The 14,228-nt window shown below is 38.5% G+C and overlaps 2 protein-coding genes across 14 annotated transcripts in view; one reads left to right on the top strand and one right to left on the bottom strand.

The window, feature by feature from the left end:
* The window catches only part of Vezt (vezatin, adherens junctions transmembrane protein), an 84,893-nt gene extending 75,198 nt beyond the window's left edge, over positions 1–9,695 (bottom strand). For 4 of the 6 annotated variants that reach the window (XR_013440384.1, XM_078052984.1, XM_013358233.3 and 1 more), the window contains exon 1: positions 9,503–9,661. Coding sequence is in view for 3 of the 6 variants with exons in the window: in XM_078052984.1 (XP_077909110.1) it covers positions 9,503–9,661 (159 nt within the window). In the remaining 3 variants the exon portion in view is untranslated. Of the gene's footprint in view, positions 1–9,502 lie in introns of all 6 variants that reach the window. The other 2 variants (XR_013440386.1, XR_013440385.1) reach the window with 1 other exon arrangement.
* Positions 9,696–9,850: 155 nt separating this feature from the next.
* Fgd6 (FYVE, RhoGEF and PH domain containing 6) overlaps positions 9,851–14,228 on the top strand; it is a 113,703-nt gene continuing 109,325 nt past the window's right edge. For 6 of the 8 annotated variants that reach the window (XR_013440382.1, XR_013440383.1, XM_078052979.1 and 3 more), the window contains exon 1: positions 9,851–10,170. Coding sequence is in view for 6 of the 8 variants with exons in the window: in XM_078052979.1 (XP_077909105.1) it covers positions 10,155–10,170 (16 nt within the window). In the remaining 2 variants the exon portion in view is untranslated. The remainder of the gene's footprint in view (positions 10,171–14,228) is intronic. The other 2 variants (XM_078052977.1, XM_078052978.1) reach the window with 2 other exon arrangements.

Here is a 14,228-nt window from a genome sequence, read left to right on the forward strand (position 1 = left end):
CTGTCTCTATAAGAAGGACTTAACAAAGAAATGGTTTAGATGCATGACAAATAATGTAAAGAGGCAGAAAAACTGTTCCTTCTGATAAAAAGGTCTTATTTCCAGGTAATTTTCCTCTCCTGGAATAGCAGAGTTTTAAAAAGAATGAATGGCTCGAGGGCTGGGGATATGGCTCAAGTGGTGGCGCGCTCGCCTGGCATGCATGCGGCCCGGGTTCCATCCTCAGCACCACATACAAACAAAGATGTTGTCCGCTGAGAACTAAAAAAAGAAAAATAAATAAATATTTAAAAAATTCTCTCTCTTTCTTAAAAAAATTTTTTTTAAAAAGAATGAATGACTCGAAATTTCTGCTATTTATATATGCATGTATGTCATGCATTTATGTAGCAAGGATTGAATCCAGGTCGCATGACCACTGTGCCACATCCCCGACCTTTTTATTTGAGAGAGGGTCTCGCTAAGTTTCTTAGGGCCTTGCTAAGTTTCCAAGGTTAGTTATGAACTCGAGATCCTCTTGCCTCAGCCTCCCAAGCTGCTGGGATTATGGTGTGCACCACTGTGCCTGGCTCTGCAATTAACTTATAACTAAGAAATCTGAAAGTTAAGAAAGAGCATCATAAGAACTTTAACACCTTTCAAAGGTGACTGGATAATTTTAACTTTCAAACATCTTAATAACAGAGTAAAACAACAATCTTGTTATTTCAGTATTTATTTTATTTCATGCTCACGTGAAACAAGGTGTCTATCCATTTCCTAAACCTTTCTTGGTGTTTAGCCAGAGAGAAGAGAGAGAGAGAGAGAGAGAGAGAGAGAGAGATATCCAAGAAAGGTTACACTGTCCTCAGGATAAGATGACTATAGAAGGTTCTGATTAACATAAAGTCTTAGCCAGGCATGGTGGTGCACACCTGTAATTCCAGTGATTTGAAGCGTGAAGCAGGAGGAACAAGAACAACAAAAAAGTTCCAGGCCAGCCTCAGCAACTTGGTAAGACCCTGTCTAAAAAACAAACAATTACAACCACAAAAAATTAATTAAAAAAGGGCTGGGGATGTCATCAGTACCCTGGGCTTAAACCTAGTATTACAAATTATCCTAGAGAAGGAGGAGCCATACTCCAATATAACAGAATTAACCTTACAGGTATGTAGGGAATCTAGCCCTGAAAGGGTAAAAGAAACTAAAGTTAAAATGTAAAGGACCAGGTATTGTAAAGTTTCTAAGGTGCAAAGTCAGAGTTAAAATGTAAAGGACCAGGTATTGTTAAGTTTCTAAGCTACACTCAAAGCCCGAAATTCCTATAGCTCTTAAGACAATTCCTGCTCATTAGATATCCCCACCACCACCACCACCACTTAGTTGCTTAACAACTTGGACCCAGTGCAGCTCAGCACGTAGGCACCTCAGGGCCTAAACCAATCTAGTTTGAAGGTATACCCCGCTTTAGGACTGACCTATCACACCCCCACACCTGTTCCCACCAATGAATGTACTAATCATGTTTGAGAGTTGTTGTTAAATTTTCCTGCGCCTCATGATGATTTGGTCTGATGTATACAAAGCCCCCACCCTCCCCAAAAAGTGTACTTAAGCACTGCTTAATCCCTGCTGGAGGCTCTTGGCCGCTCTCCCTTCTTGAGTGAGCACGGAGCCCCAGCGCGCTGGATCTGCAATAAACCCCCTTTTGCAATTGCATGAGTCAGTCTCTTGGTGGTCTCTTCCTCCATAGTTGGCAGTTCGCTGGTCCCTTACAGCCCTAAGATGAAGGTGGTCAGGTTCTAGGGCAAGGACTGGAAAATGGCCAGAAATCTCACTCTTCCTTTCCTCCTCAGTCCCTCTCCTACACCATCTTTCAGGGCTCTTCTCCTTTCAGACTAGGAGGACTTATCTATGGTTTAGATATGAGGCATCCCCCAAAAGCTCAAGTATAAGACAATGGAAGAAAGTTTAGAAGTGAAACAATTGGGTTATGAGAACTTTAATCTAATCAGCACATTAATCCACAGATAAAGATTGAATGGGCCGTAATTATAGACAGGGCATGACTGGATGTGGTGGGTCACTGGGGGCATGCCTTTGGGGTTTATATTTTGAACAGAGCTCTCTGTTTCTTGATTGTCCTGTTCTGAGGTGCATTCTTTCTCCATACATTTCTGCCATGAGGTTCTGCCTCATCCCTGGCCCACAGTAATGGAGTCAGCCATCAATGGATTGAAACCTCTGAAACTATAAGCTGAGCCCTCAAAAAACTTTTCTTCTTCTACATTTTTCTTCTCACGTCTTTGGTCACAGTGACGAAAAAATTGACCAAAACAAGGACTCAATGTCAACCTCTAGAAGAAGCATAAATGATGACAAATATAAGAAAAGATAGTAAAATTTACTAACAATCAAGGAAATAGAAATTAAAACAAGACACTTCAAAGGAGTTTTAAATCATTTTTTTTAAAGAGAGAGAGCGAGAGAGAGAGAATTTTTTTAAGTATTTATTTTCTTTTTAGTTTTTGGCAGACACAACATCTTTGTTTGTATGTGGTGCTGAGGATGGAACCCGGGCCGCACACATGCCAGGGGAGCGGGCTACCACTTGAGCCACATCCCCAGCTCCTCAAGGAGTTTTAAAAGATGAGATGTTGCTGGAATATTTTCCAAAATTCTGCTTGATTTAAAAATTTAATTTTAACGTATCATGTGACTCTGGGTGTCAAGACATAAATGAGTCTGATTTCTGAAATCATTAAAGTCAGCGTTATCCCAAATATGCCAAAAATATCACGAATTTCTGTAGGGAGAAGAGGTTAGGCCCTGTGATAGATATAGTGGAATGGCTTGTTCAACCTCCATTACATCTTTCTTCCAGTGCACCTCTTGTATTGCAGAGGCATCATTTGACATTTCCCAAATTAGCCTGCAGCTAGAGTGCTAGATATAAATTTAGAATTAGGGTTCATCCAATTAGGTGTACCTGTGAGAGACTAGGAAGGTAGAGGGAAACAGGTCCACTTTTTGCTCCTTTGGCTTCTCTTTTTCTCTCTTCCTGCTTCATGACCAATAATAATCTTGGAGTTTGATCCTCTAGACTTTTCAATAATAATGTAACCATTAACTCCCTGTATTTTGAAATCTCCTTCTGTGTATAGTTGATAGATGGCTTTCTTTTATTCACTAGGGTGTATGTCTGCCATAATATTTAGTGTCTAGCAGTAGGGCTGGTTTAATAAACTTGAAATACTCTGCAGTGGCTGAGTGGTAAGTGGCAAGGAAACATGCCCAATAAGCTTTCTGCTCTGGGAAGAGTTCATTATGCCCGAGAAGGAGGCACACACAAGTAATCCCAGTTACTTAGGAGGATGAGGCAGGAGGATCAAAAGTTCAAGGTTAACTTGGGCCATGCAGGGAAACCTTGTCTAAAAATGAAAAAAGGGTGGGGATGCAGCTCAGTGGGTTCAGTCCCAGTACCACCAAAAAAAAAAAAAAAAAAGAAAGAAAGAAAGAGAGGGAGGGAGGGAGGGAAATGACCATTTACAAAGCTGTAAGCAGCACTCAGACAAACAATACCCAGGGATCAGCAACAGCAGGAAGTCATTATCTTCCATAGGTCTAAAGATCAAAGGAAATAATCAGTGTTACTGATACCCTGTAAGGGCTGAAGTTACAAGGGAATAATTACCCAATAAGAGTTGTAGTTTTATGTACAAGGTAATCACTACTAAGTGGTAGCCCTGTGGGGAGAGAGAATAAGAATAAAAACCCAGACCTCTCTAGTGCCTCCTGATCTGTAGGTTCTTCTTACTGACTGAACCCAGATGAAATCATATGAGCAGGAGAATACAGGTGAACATAGGTAATGCAGTTCATAATTGTCAGGGTGGAATTAGGGGTCTGAGGGATGCATGCAACAATAACATCAATCCCTCACCTATATACCTGGGTGTTAAATAAGTCATGGGTCAAAGAAGTTGTTGAAATGGAAATAACAACACTATATGAGATAAACTACGTTTCAAAACTTAAAAGATAGAGTCAAGGCAATATTCATGGGAAAATTTATAGCTTTATAAATTATTTTCTGCGTTTAAATCATGAACCTAGAGAAAAGCAGCAAAATAAACACACAAAAAGTGAAATAGGTGAAATGAAAAATTTTAAAATTTAAAACTGCAAGCTGAATTGAGCTGATCAAACAAAACCAATAACTAGTTCTTTGAAAAGTCTGTCGCTGTTACATATAACTATAATGCATCAATTTAAAAAAGAGAGGAAGAAAAAAAGAAAAGTCTACCTGACAAATCAATATTCTGGCAAAACTGCAAGATAAAAAGAGAGGGTATGAATATACATAGATAATTTCTAATTAGTGTTATAAGTAAAACTAAAAATTAAGAAACTACTAAGAACAGTTTATATTAATAATTTTATAATTAAGGTTTAGAACAATTTTCAGGGAAGCCTTTATAATAAGTAATATTTACTAAATACTTTCTATATGCCCAGGTATTACATAAATAATTTACTTATATTCAGTACTTAGTTCTCATAACTGCTCTATGAGATAGGTACTATATTAATTCTACTTTACTTTTGAGAAAACTGAAGCTTAGAGAGGTTAAGTACCTGCTCATAGTCTTTCAGAATAAAAAATTATCAAAAAAATATAATTGACCAATAACCCCCCACACACACACACACCAAAAAAAAAAAAAGGAAATGATATACAACATCCATTCTCCAGCAAGGACCTAGATCCTATAAGGGCCATTTAGCTATATCCTCATGGAAGAGATAATTCTCATTTTGTAAAATCAGTACTAGAGCACAAAAAGATGGGAAACTGCCTGACTCATTTGGAAGGTAAGCAATAAATGTTCATGGGATTGGATGATTCAATATTGTAAAGATGTCAAGTATTCCAAAATTAATCTACAGATTCAAAGCAATCTCAATCAAATCTCATTAATTTTTTTTTTACCTGAAATTGACAGTCTTTCAAGATTTATGTGGAAATACAATAAGGCAAGAATAGTGAAAAGCAATTTGAAGAAAAAGAAAGCTGAAGGGTTTTATCCAATTAGATATTAATACCTATTATAAAGTTACAGTAATTAAAAAACATAGGAAAGGGCAAGAGAATGACCAATGGAAAAGAAGAGGGAATCCAGAACAAATCCACACATAAAAGATACCCTGACTTGTCGCAACACTACAACTCAGTGGGGAAAGAACAGTGTGTTCATTAAATGATGCCACCCAATTGGACATCCATACGGCAAAAAGAAATAAAGAAAAAAACTCATATTCTTCACTTTATACCATACAAAAATCAGTTCCATGTGGATGCAAGATCTAAATGCAAGAGGTCAAGTAAAGCTTTTAGAGAAAATACCTTTGTGACGGTAGGGTGGGCAAATATTTCTTTGAAAGCATTAACTATAAAAGAAAAGGTAATATAGCTCAGTTGGTTGAGTGCTTGCCTTGCATGCACAAAGCCCTGGGTTCAATCCCCAGCACCACAAAAAAAAAAAAAAAAAAAAAGAAAGAAAGAAAAGATAAGTTGAATTATAATAAATAAATTTAAGCTTCTTCATTGAAAGACACTATTAACAGAGTACAGATCTTGTATATAAGACTGAGATAAGAGATTTAAAGTATATATATCCACTAAAAGTAAAGTATATATATCCATTAAAGGTCTTGCACCTAGCATATATAAAGAATTTCTTCAAATCAATAACACAAAATAATAAAAAAATACAAGAAACTTGAAGTGGCTTCACAAAAGTGGCTTTACAATTGGCAAATAAACATATTAAACATCTTAACTTTCTTTTTTTAAATAAATATTTTTAATTGTAGATGAACATAATAACTTTATTTTATTTATGTAGTTCTAAGGCTTGAACCCAGTGCCTCACACATGCTAGGCAAGTGCTCCACAACTGAGCCACAACCCCAGCCCAATATCTTAACTTTCTTATCAAGGATATACAGATTAAAGCCACAAGAAGATACCAGGATATAGCCACCAGAATGGTAAAAAGACTGGAATAAACAAGTCGTGGTGAGAACTTAACCTTTCATACATTGTTGGCAGAACACTTTGGTACAAATACTTTGTAATAACATTTGACAATATGTAAGGAGAACTTATGTTTTTCCTATGACTCACTGATTCCACTTTGAAGTATATATCCAACAGAAATACATTTAATAAAGCACATACCAAAAAGTTCACAGTAGCAGTATTCATAACAGTTTCAAACTGGAAACTTACCTCATGACTATACAAAAAAAAAGATAGATTAAATCCTCATATATTCACACAGAATACTATGCCCAAATAAAAACGTTGACATCATGTGGATGAACCTCACAAAGAAAGCCAGAAAGCAAAAAAAGCCAGATACAAAAGAAAATGTAAAAGGAATTGGAAAGTCTGTAAGCAACCCCCCCCAAAATATGCATACACAAAAGTCATCTAGGTTAGTTACTACAAGTCTGAATAGAACTTATTTTTGTGGTGGGGAGTAGTGACTGAAAGGAGAAGGGAGTTTCTAATTGTCCCAGTGATGTGTTCTCTCTCTCTCTCTCTCTCTCTGCCATATGAGGGATTGAACCTATGGCACTCTACTTCAGAGCTACATCCCCAGCCCTGATATTCTGTTTCTTCATCTGGAAGCTGCTTACATAGGTGTGTGCAATGTGTGTACATACATCAGTCTTTTGCATACTTATGATATGTGTATTCCTAATATTATAGTTATGGTTCAGATATGAGGTGTCCTCTAAAAGCTCATGTGTGAAGCAATGTAAGAAAGTTTAGGGGTAAAATAATTGGGTTATGAGAACTTTAATCTAATCAGTACATTAATCTCCTGATAGACATTAACTGGATGTTAACTGTAGGCAGGTAAGGTGTAGCTGGAGGAGGTGGGTCATTGAGGGACCCATCTTTGGGTTTTCTATTTTGTCTGTGGTAAGAGGAGCTGTCTCTGGGCTTCCTGGTTTTCCTGTCTTGAGTTCCTTTCCTCCTCCACGCCCTTCTGCCATGATGTGCTGCACAGAGCAATGGAGTCACTGTCTATAGACTGAGACCTGTAAAACCATGAGCCCCATATAAACTTTTCCTCCTCTAAAATTGTTCTTGTAAGTTTTTTTGTCTATATCAATGAAAAAACTCACTAAAACAATACAAATTAATGTGTATTACTTAGAGTAAATAAGCAGCAATGGAAATTTTTTCCTACATTTTAATAAAGACTTAATAGTATTTGAAGAACTCATGTAAATCATCCATCCATCACCCCTTCCCCCACCCCCCAACTGATTAGAGAGCCTTGAACATGCTAAGCAACAAGCTAGGCAGGAGGCACTCTACCCCTGAGCCATATACCCAACCCAGTTCTAAGTCAATTTTAAAGAAGCTAAGCTGGGTATGATGTAGCTCAAGGTAGGAGGAATGCTTACCATGTGAGAGACCCTGGGTTCAATCTCCAGCATTTGAGAAAAAAAAAAGGGGGGTAGCATCAAGTGGACAAATGAATGAAGATAATCACTCAAGCAAAGAAATAAAAATAGCTAATAAATGTATAAATACTCAAAATGTAAATCAGAACAATGGAATGCTGTTTTTGCCTATCAAACTCCAAAGATTAAAGGAAACTAACAAGGTTGTTGATAATAATTTGATAAAATTAATACTTTCTTATTCCTAAAAGAAATGTGTATTGGCATAACCTTTCTTAATAAATCTTAAAACGTTCATGTCCTTTGACCTACTAGATCCTAGAAATTATTCTAAGGAAAATTAGAGTTTCAGTAAAAGATGGACTTATATCAGGGTTGACTACTATAGTATTTTGAAACAATCTATTCATAAAGGGAAACTGGTTATGATATGTTACATGATGGGAAAGCATATTAACAATCATGTTTTCAAAGAGTGATGAGTAGAAAAAGATGTATGATAAATTAAGTGAAAAATTTATATAAAATATGTATATGTTTTATGTTAACAAATCTCACACACATTAACATTCATTTGAACAAAAAGTCTATAAGAATACATAGCATATTGTCAGTAGTGGCCATCTTTGGATGGTGGGATATGGGTCATTTAATTTTTTTTGTGTTTATTTTCCACAATAAAATGTTCTTTGAGCATGTATTACTATTATAATCAAAAATCAAAGAATAATGGGCTAAAAAATATGGTTACCAATTTCCCCTGCTCTAGAAATCTAAGCAACCCAGATTTCTCCCTCCTTCAACTCCCATATGCAATTGAAAATGCCTATCCAAAGCATTATTACATTATTTCTTCTCTCATTTCCAAAATTTAGTGAACTCCTTGCACCCAGATTCTACATTATAGTGAAATGGCCACATTTCCCACAATTTCTACATTGTGGAAACATCAAACCACTTTACACAGAGAACTGCCACACCCCAGCCCCTAAAAATGCACACCAGGTACTTCCACATCTCCCACCCTAGGCATACTCAGAGCTCTTCTCCTATGATATCTTTTCTCCCTTCCATCTTCCTAATACGATTCATAATTCAAGATTCACCTCGGATCTTGTTTACCGGGTATAGTTCTTGGAGGCTGCAAGAAGAGACAGCCGTTTCCAAATTAATCTTCCAATGACAGTTGAACATGTCAACATTTAACATTCCGCAGTTAGTGCCTCATTATCTTGTTGGGCATGGGTCATTTTCCTTTTCTTAAAATCTAGGATGAGCTAAAGTACACATATGCAATGCATATAAACAGCGATGTGAATTTTTACCTGACAGAAAAATGGTATCAAAAACACTCGCCTGGTTTTTTTTTTTTTTTTTTCCATTCAAGATGGCAGAGAGCGCCTTGAAATAGTCCTACACAAAAGCACTGATCCAGAGCCTTGATTTCAAAACTGGCTACACCTCGAGAAATAGCAAAGGACAAAAGAATGGAACCTAGATGCTAAGGCGCCCCAGCCCTAACCACTCACTGCAGGTCCCACACCCATAGATTAAACCATGCTAGAAAAGTGGCACCTGCTGCCTTCATTTCGGGAACCACACCTAGACGGTGAACAGTGACCCAAGGCACTATTGGATAGCGACCCAAAAATTCAAGGATGTAAAAGGGGACAGCAGAGTTGTAATAGTATCTGGAATGCACGTTCCGGCCCCGCCCAGGAACAGTCCCCCCCGCGGTGCTTTAGTCTCGGGGAAGGAACGGACTGGGATCCCGCCCTAGGGCCGGGCAACCCCTCTCTGACCGGGAATTCTGGGCGGGCCTGAGAACGAGGCCGGCTGTGGTCGAGGCGCCTGGGGCTACACCTGTCAGGCTGCGGCCAATACTAGGCCCCAAAATCGCTGGGGTTGGGTGGTCCAGGCCGTCAAGAGCGCGTCAGTCGATCCCTCGCCCCGGGATCGCCCAGTCTCCTTGCTTTCCCTTTCGTCCTTCTCAAACAAAGGCAACCCACACCCACCGCCATTTTCCCTTTACCTCAAAAACCACCTCTTCGTCAAACTCCGGTGTCATCCTTCTCCGCCATGCCACCCGCCTCAGCACGATGGGAAATGAAGGCAGGCAGGAGAACAGGCGTGCACCGAGGCTTCTGCTCTTGCCGGTCCCGTAGGTCTTGACAACTACAATTCCCAGCATGCCTCGCAGCTCACGCCCCCTTTTTCGGTCCGCTTATTGGTGCAGAGGGTCACCGTGGGGGCGGAGTCAGAATGAAGTTCTAGCTCTTCCATTGGAAGACGCTGAGGCTTTTGTCTGCCTTTTACGGCCGCGACTAACAGGGGGCGCCTGCCGCACTGATATTTTTTTTTTTTTTGGAGTTTGAGAGGGGCGCGCGCCAGCGGAGCCGCGGTGAGTTCTGCTCGTGCCCGCGCCTGGCCCTCTGCCCGGAGCGCGGCAGGGTGGCGCTCGTGCTCGCCCGCCTGCTACCAGCGACTCGCGCCCGGGAGCGCAGTAGGGTAGCTGGAGCCGGCTGCATCCTTTGTGCGGCGCTCGGGTTTCGCCGCGGTGGCACGGGACAGAATGTGGGCTCTGCGGGGGCTTTTCTCTTCTGCCCAAACTCTGAAAACAATAGAGTGAAAGGGGAACATGGATTGAGGGGCGCGAGCAGGGAGGCGAGCTGCTCTGGGAAATCATGACTTCTGCCGCCGGTAAGTGGCCGCGCTCGCGCTGTCGCTGGAAAGTTTGTAAGGAGCGCTTTCCAAGCTGGGGCTCTCCGGCAACTTTCTCCGATAGGGTAGGAGAGTCGCGTGGCCTCTACCTTTCCCTAGCTTCTTGGCAAATTGCGAAGCGAATGGGGTTTGCTGTTGGATTCACCCGTCCCTTCCTTCAGAGAGGGCTGTTGGACCTCTTGGGACTTCTCTTCAAAGGGAGACCTGTGCTGGGGACTCTTAACTCCAGGTGAAACGCGCAATGGAAAGAGAGCATTTGCTCATTTCTCCTACAATTGGAGTGACTTTGTTTTTGCGTGGGAGGGTAGCATAGGTTCCCCTATTAAGAAATCATTTTTTCTAGGAAAGGGCAATGTTCCCAGAGTATTGAACTGAGCCACTAGGGTGAGTCGCTTTAAACCCAGGGTGGACTGAAAACCCTTTCCATTTCTTATAAAAGAGGTTTAAATATTGTTGCTCATGTCCTCCTGGTTTTACTCCTGATAACCTGAGTGTACAGTGGGATTGCCTCTGGAAATTTTTGTACTCATTTTCACTCCATTTCTTTGGGGATTTTTTTTCCCCAATAGTTCTACCTGCGTAGTGTAAACAAAGCCTTGTTTTCTGTCTGCTTCCTATAGGCTTTTCCCCTTATTCAAATGACAAAGCCTCTATTTTACCTTTGTGTGGCTTTCGATCCATGGTGGACAATATTTTTGCTGAACATTCTAAGGAACAAGTTTTATTTTACAAAATAATTACCAAAGTGGTGATACAGTCATTTCATAAGAACATGGGTTAATTTTAAAACCAGCCACTTAATAATGTATTAAGTGGTGTGTTTTTTTTTTACCTTTGTCTATGTTGAAAGAAACTTAGATTAGAAATTTTATAATCAAATAGTTTGAATCTTCCCCTAAAAGTTACTTGTAGATTCAGCACCTAAGTATCATGTTAAATTCTGATTGCTTTTCTTGGTATTTGTTTAAAATTCCTGCAACCTGAAGCTGTCAAACAGCACTCTAAATGTACTGATTTGTATTATCTCTAAAGCCTAGATATACTGGAGTGTTGGTTTGCTAGGAATAATCAGATTACAACTAATGAGGCAAGAAGTTAGCCAATAGAAATAAGAAACCAAGAAGTGAAATATTTCTGTAGAAGATTTTGTGGATTTTTTTCCTTTTTTATGTGCAACATACATAAGAAATGTCATAAAGCTCTATTGTAATTATTTATAAGCTTTCTTTTATTTATTAAGGAAAGCTTATATTGTATTATTTTCATCCTAAATTTCTTTTTTTTTTTTTTTTTAGAGAGAGAAAGAGAGAGAGAATTTTTAATATTTATTTTTTTTTAGTTCTCGGTGGACACAACATCTTTGTTGGTATGTGGTGCTGAGGATCGAACCCGGGCCGCACGCATGCCAGGCATGGCGCGCTACCGCTTGAGCCACATCCCCAGCCCTTCATCCTAAATTTCTGTGCCTTGTCAAGGTTTCTTTAATGACTGAACCAATATAATTAAATTAAAGGTGCTTAGCAATTTTACAATCCTTCCAGCCATGTATAGTTCTTCCCTTCTTTGTGGGGTCAAAAATATTCAAAATATTCATCATATGAGTATCAGTGTTCAATTTTAGTCCTAATACTTTATAGTGAACAGGTACAGAAGCATTTGACATTTATATATGTAAACTTGATTTCTAGGGCCCAGTCTGAAAGTTTATGATTCTTTCATTGGAATTACCCTAAAGTACTGCAAGCTATTTTTATATTTGATCAACTTTAGAATTAAAGAAATCCATGGACATTTTTGTGGTGTTTTTGAAAGAGGAACACTTCCTGTGTATAGCTGAGTTAGTTGGTTTTTGGTATGGCTCTCTGAGAAGCATTGGCTACTTTTTTGCTCACCCTCTGATAAAATTTATTATTATTATTATGTCTAGATTACGGAAGAGAGCTGGGGTTTAATTCTATCCCATCCTTATAAAACTACATATACATTGTTCTTATAAGCTAACCTGCAAGCACGTGGTGCTTTTTTGGCATAATAGTTAAATTTTAGGGAAGTTATTTATAGTTTGCAGGCAGGGGTGTTTGTTTTGAATCTAATCTATTGCATTTGGGAGCGTTGTTTTAATTTAAGAAAATAGCGGAATGTTGTAGAACATCCAAGTTGTATGTATCCTGAAGAAGAGCTTGCTTTGCTTTTCTACATCTATGGAAGAATTGTTGCTCAGTAGAGTTTAGAATTATTCAAAGCAGTATGTGAAAAGGGTGAAGTAATTATTGGTGTATATCTTGTATCTTTTTGAACGTGTACAAGTTATTGTCTCATTAATGTCTGTGCTTTGCATTTTATCTGATCCAGTAGCCAAGAGAGAGTGCAAGTGAGCCACAGCCATCTGTGTGTAACAGAAGACAATTTGTTTGTAATAGTAAAATTGTATTAGTGTTTCACTTTCTTACCTTATATTTCCCTGGAGCCAAACAGCTGTGTAAATAAAAGATTTGCTACATTGCTCTGAAGAAGCTTTGGGGTTGACTGTTCATGCTGTATTAAAATCCAAAGGTGCTGAATTCATTTCCAAACATTATGCGCTTATTTCAAGAGTTTAATATTGTGGCACACCATATTATAATGTCTTGTTTCTTCCAGTTGTGTTTCTTTCAAAATAGAGCCATTAAAAAAATAATAATGAAAGATTTTGTATATTGCAATACCAGTGACATAGTTGAACCTTTGTTTCTTTTAACCATTTTAAGGAATTATTCACTAATCCTATTGGTTGATTCTACTTACTTTTCAAACTATCATGTGAGGTTAAAATGAATATTGATTATTTTTTAAGGAATTTCCTGTCACTGAGATATAATAATGAGTATATTTATGTGTTAGCTAAGAGAAAGTAGCAACCTGCTGGAGCTTGCCTTCTAGTGGCAAAGACAGACAAAGGTGTACTAAAGAAAAATAACACGGGACAAAGAGGCTACAGCATATCAGCGTTCTCCAAAGTAGATATCTATGAAGTACAATCTTCATAGATCTTTCAAGTTACCCACTTAAAAGTAGGGAAACTGAGGCAGCCAGTTCTGCAAAAGCACACAATTAGGTCAGCCAGTTCCTGAGTTACATTATTGACTCCCTTTAATACACAGGTAACCAACAATGCTAAGCCCAAGTTCACAGGTATTTGCTTAATTCAGTGAGTATATATTAAGGGCTTAAGGAGCGTAATGCTGAGCTCTACTTTTGGAAATCAACCTCAGCTCATATGTGGTTGATTTAATTTCTATGACACCAAGAGAGAATAAGAATTTATGTCTCTTGGAAGAAGACTCAAAGAAAAGACTGAAATTGGTACCAGAGATTTTTTAAAAGAATGATTCAACTAAAAAGCAAAAATGGTTGGTTAATTACACTGAAACTTCTCACAAGGCTGTAAAGGTCAAAAAGTAAAAGATTAATTAGATGAGATTATTTTTAAAATTGTGGTAAAATACACATAAATTTATCACCATAATCATTCATAAGTATACAATTCAGAAATAAATGTTAAGTACATTGTTGGGTAGCCTCATCTCCAGAACTCTTTTCATCTTGTAAAATGATTTTTTGAATTCTTTCAAAAATCCCAGAGGTAGGATGATTCAAGGATGACAGAAATGAAATCAACATGACAGTCTGTTTCTTTTTAAGATAGGAGGTTGGGAAAAGTCCTATGGAATTCACACTTTCTCTGAAGATTTAACTTGATTGATTGACAGTTTAATAGACCAGTCAGCATTATCACTAGACTTTGAAGGGTTTTGCAAAATTATTTTCTGCCTTAAAAACCCTCAAGAATAATAACATGCTTATTGAACAGATAAATGAAAATTGCCTACTTTGGGAATTTGTTTTACTAGGGATCAAACCTGGGGGTGCTTTACCACAGAGCTATATCCCCAGCCGTTTTTATATTTATTTTGAGACAGGGTTTCACAAAGTTGACTAGGCTGTCCTTGAACATGAGATCCTTTTGTTTCAGCCTCCCAGTCTCTGGGATTGCAAAC

Source organism: Ictidomys tridecemlineatus, chromosome 6 (assembly GCF_052094955.1).
Source record: "Ictidomys tridecemlineatus isolate mIctTri1 chromosome 6, mIctTri1.hap1, whole genome shotgun sequence".
Lineage (NCBI taxonomy): Eukaryota > Metazoa > Chordata > Mammalia > Rodentia > Sciuridae > Ictidomys > Ictidomys tridecemlineatus.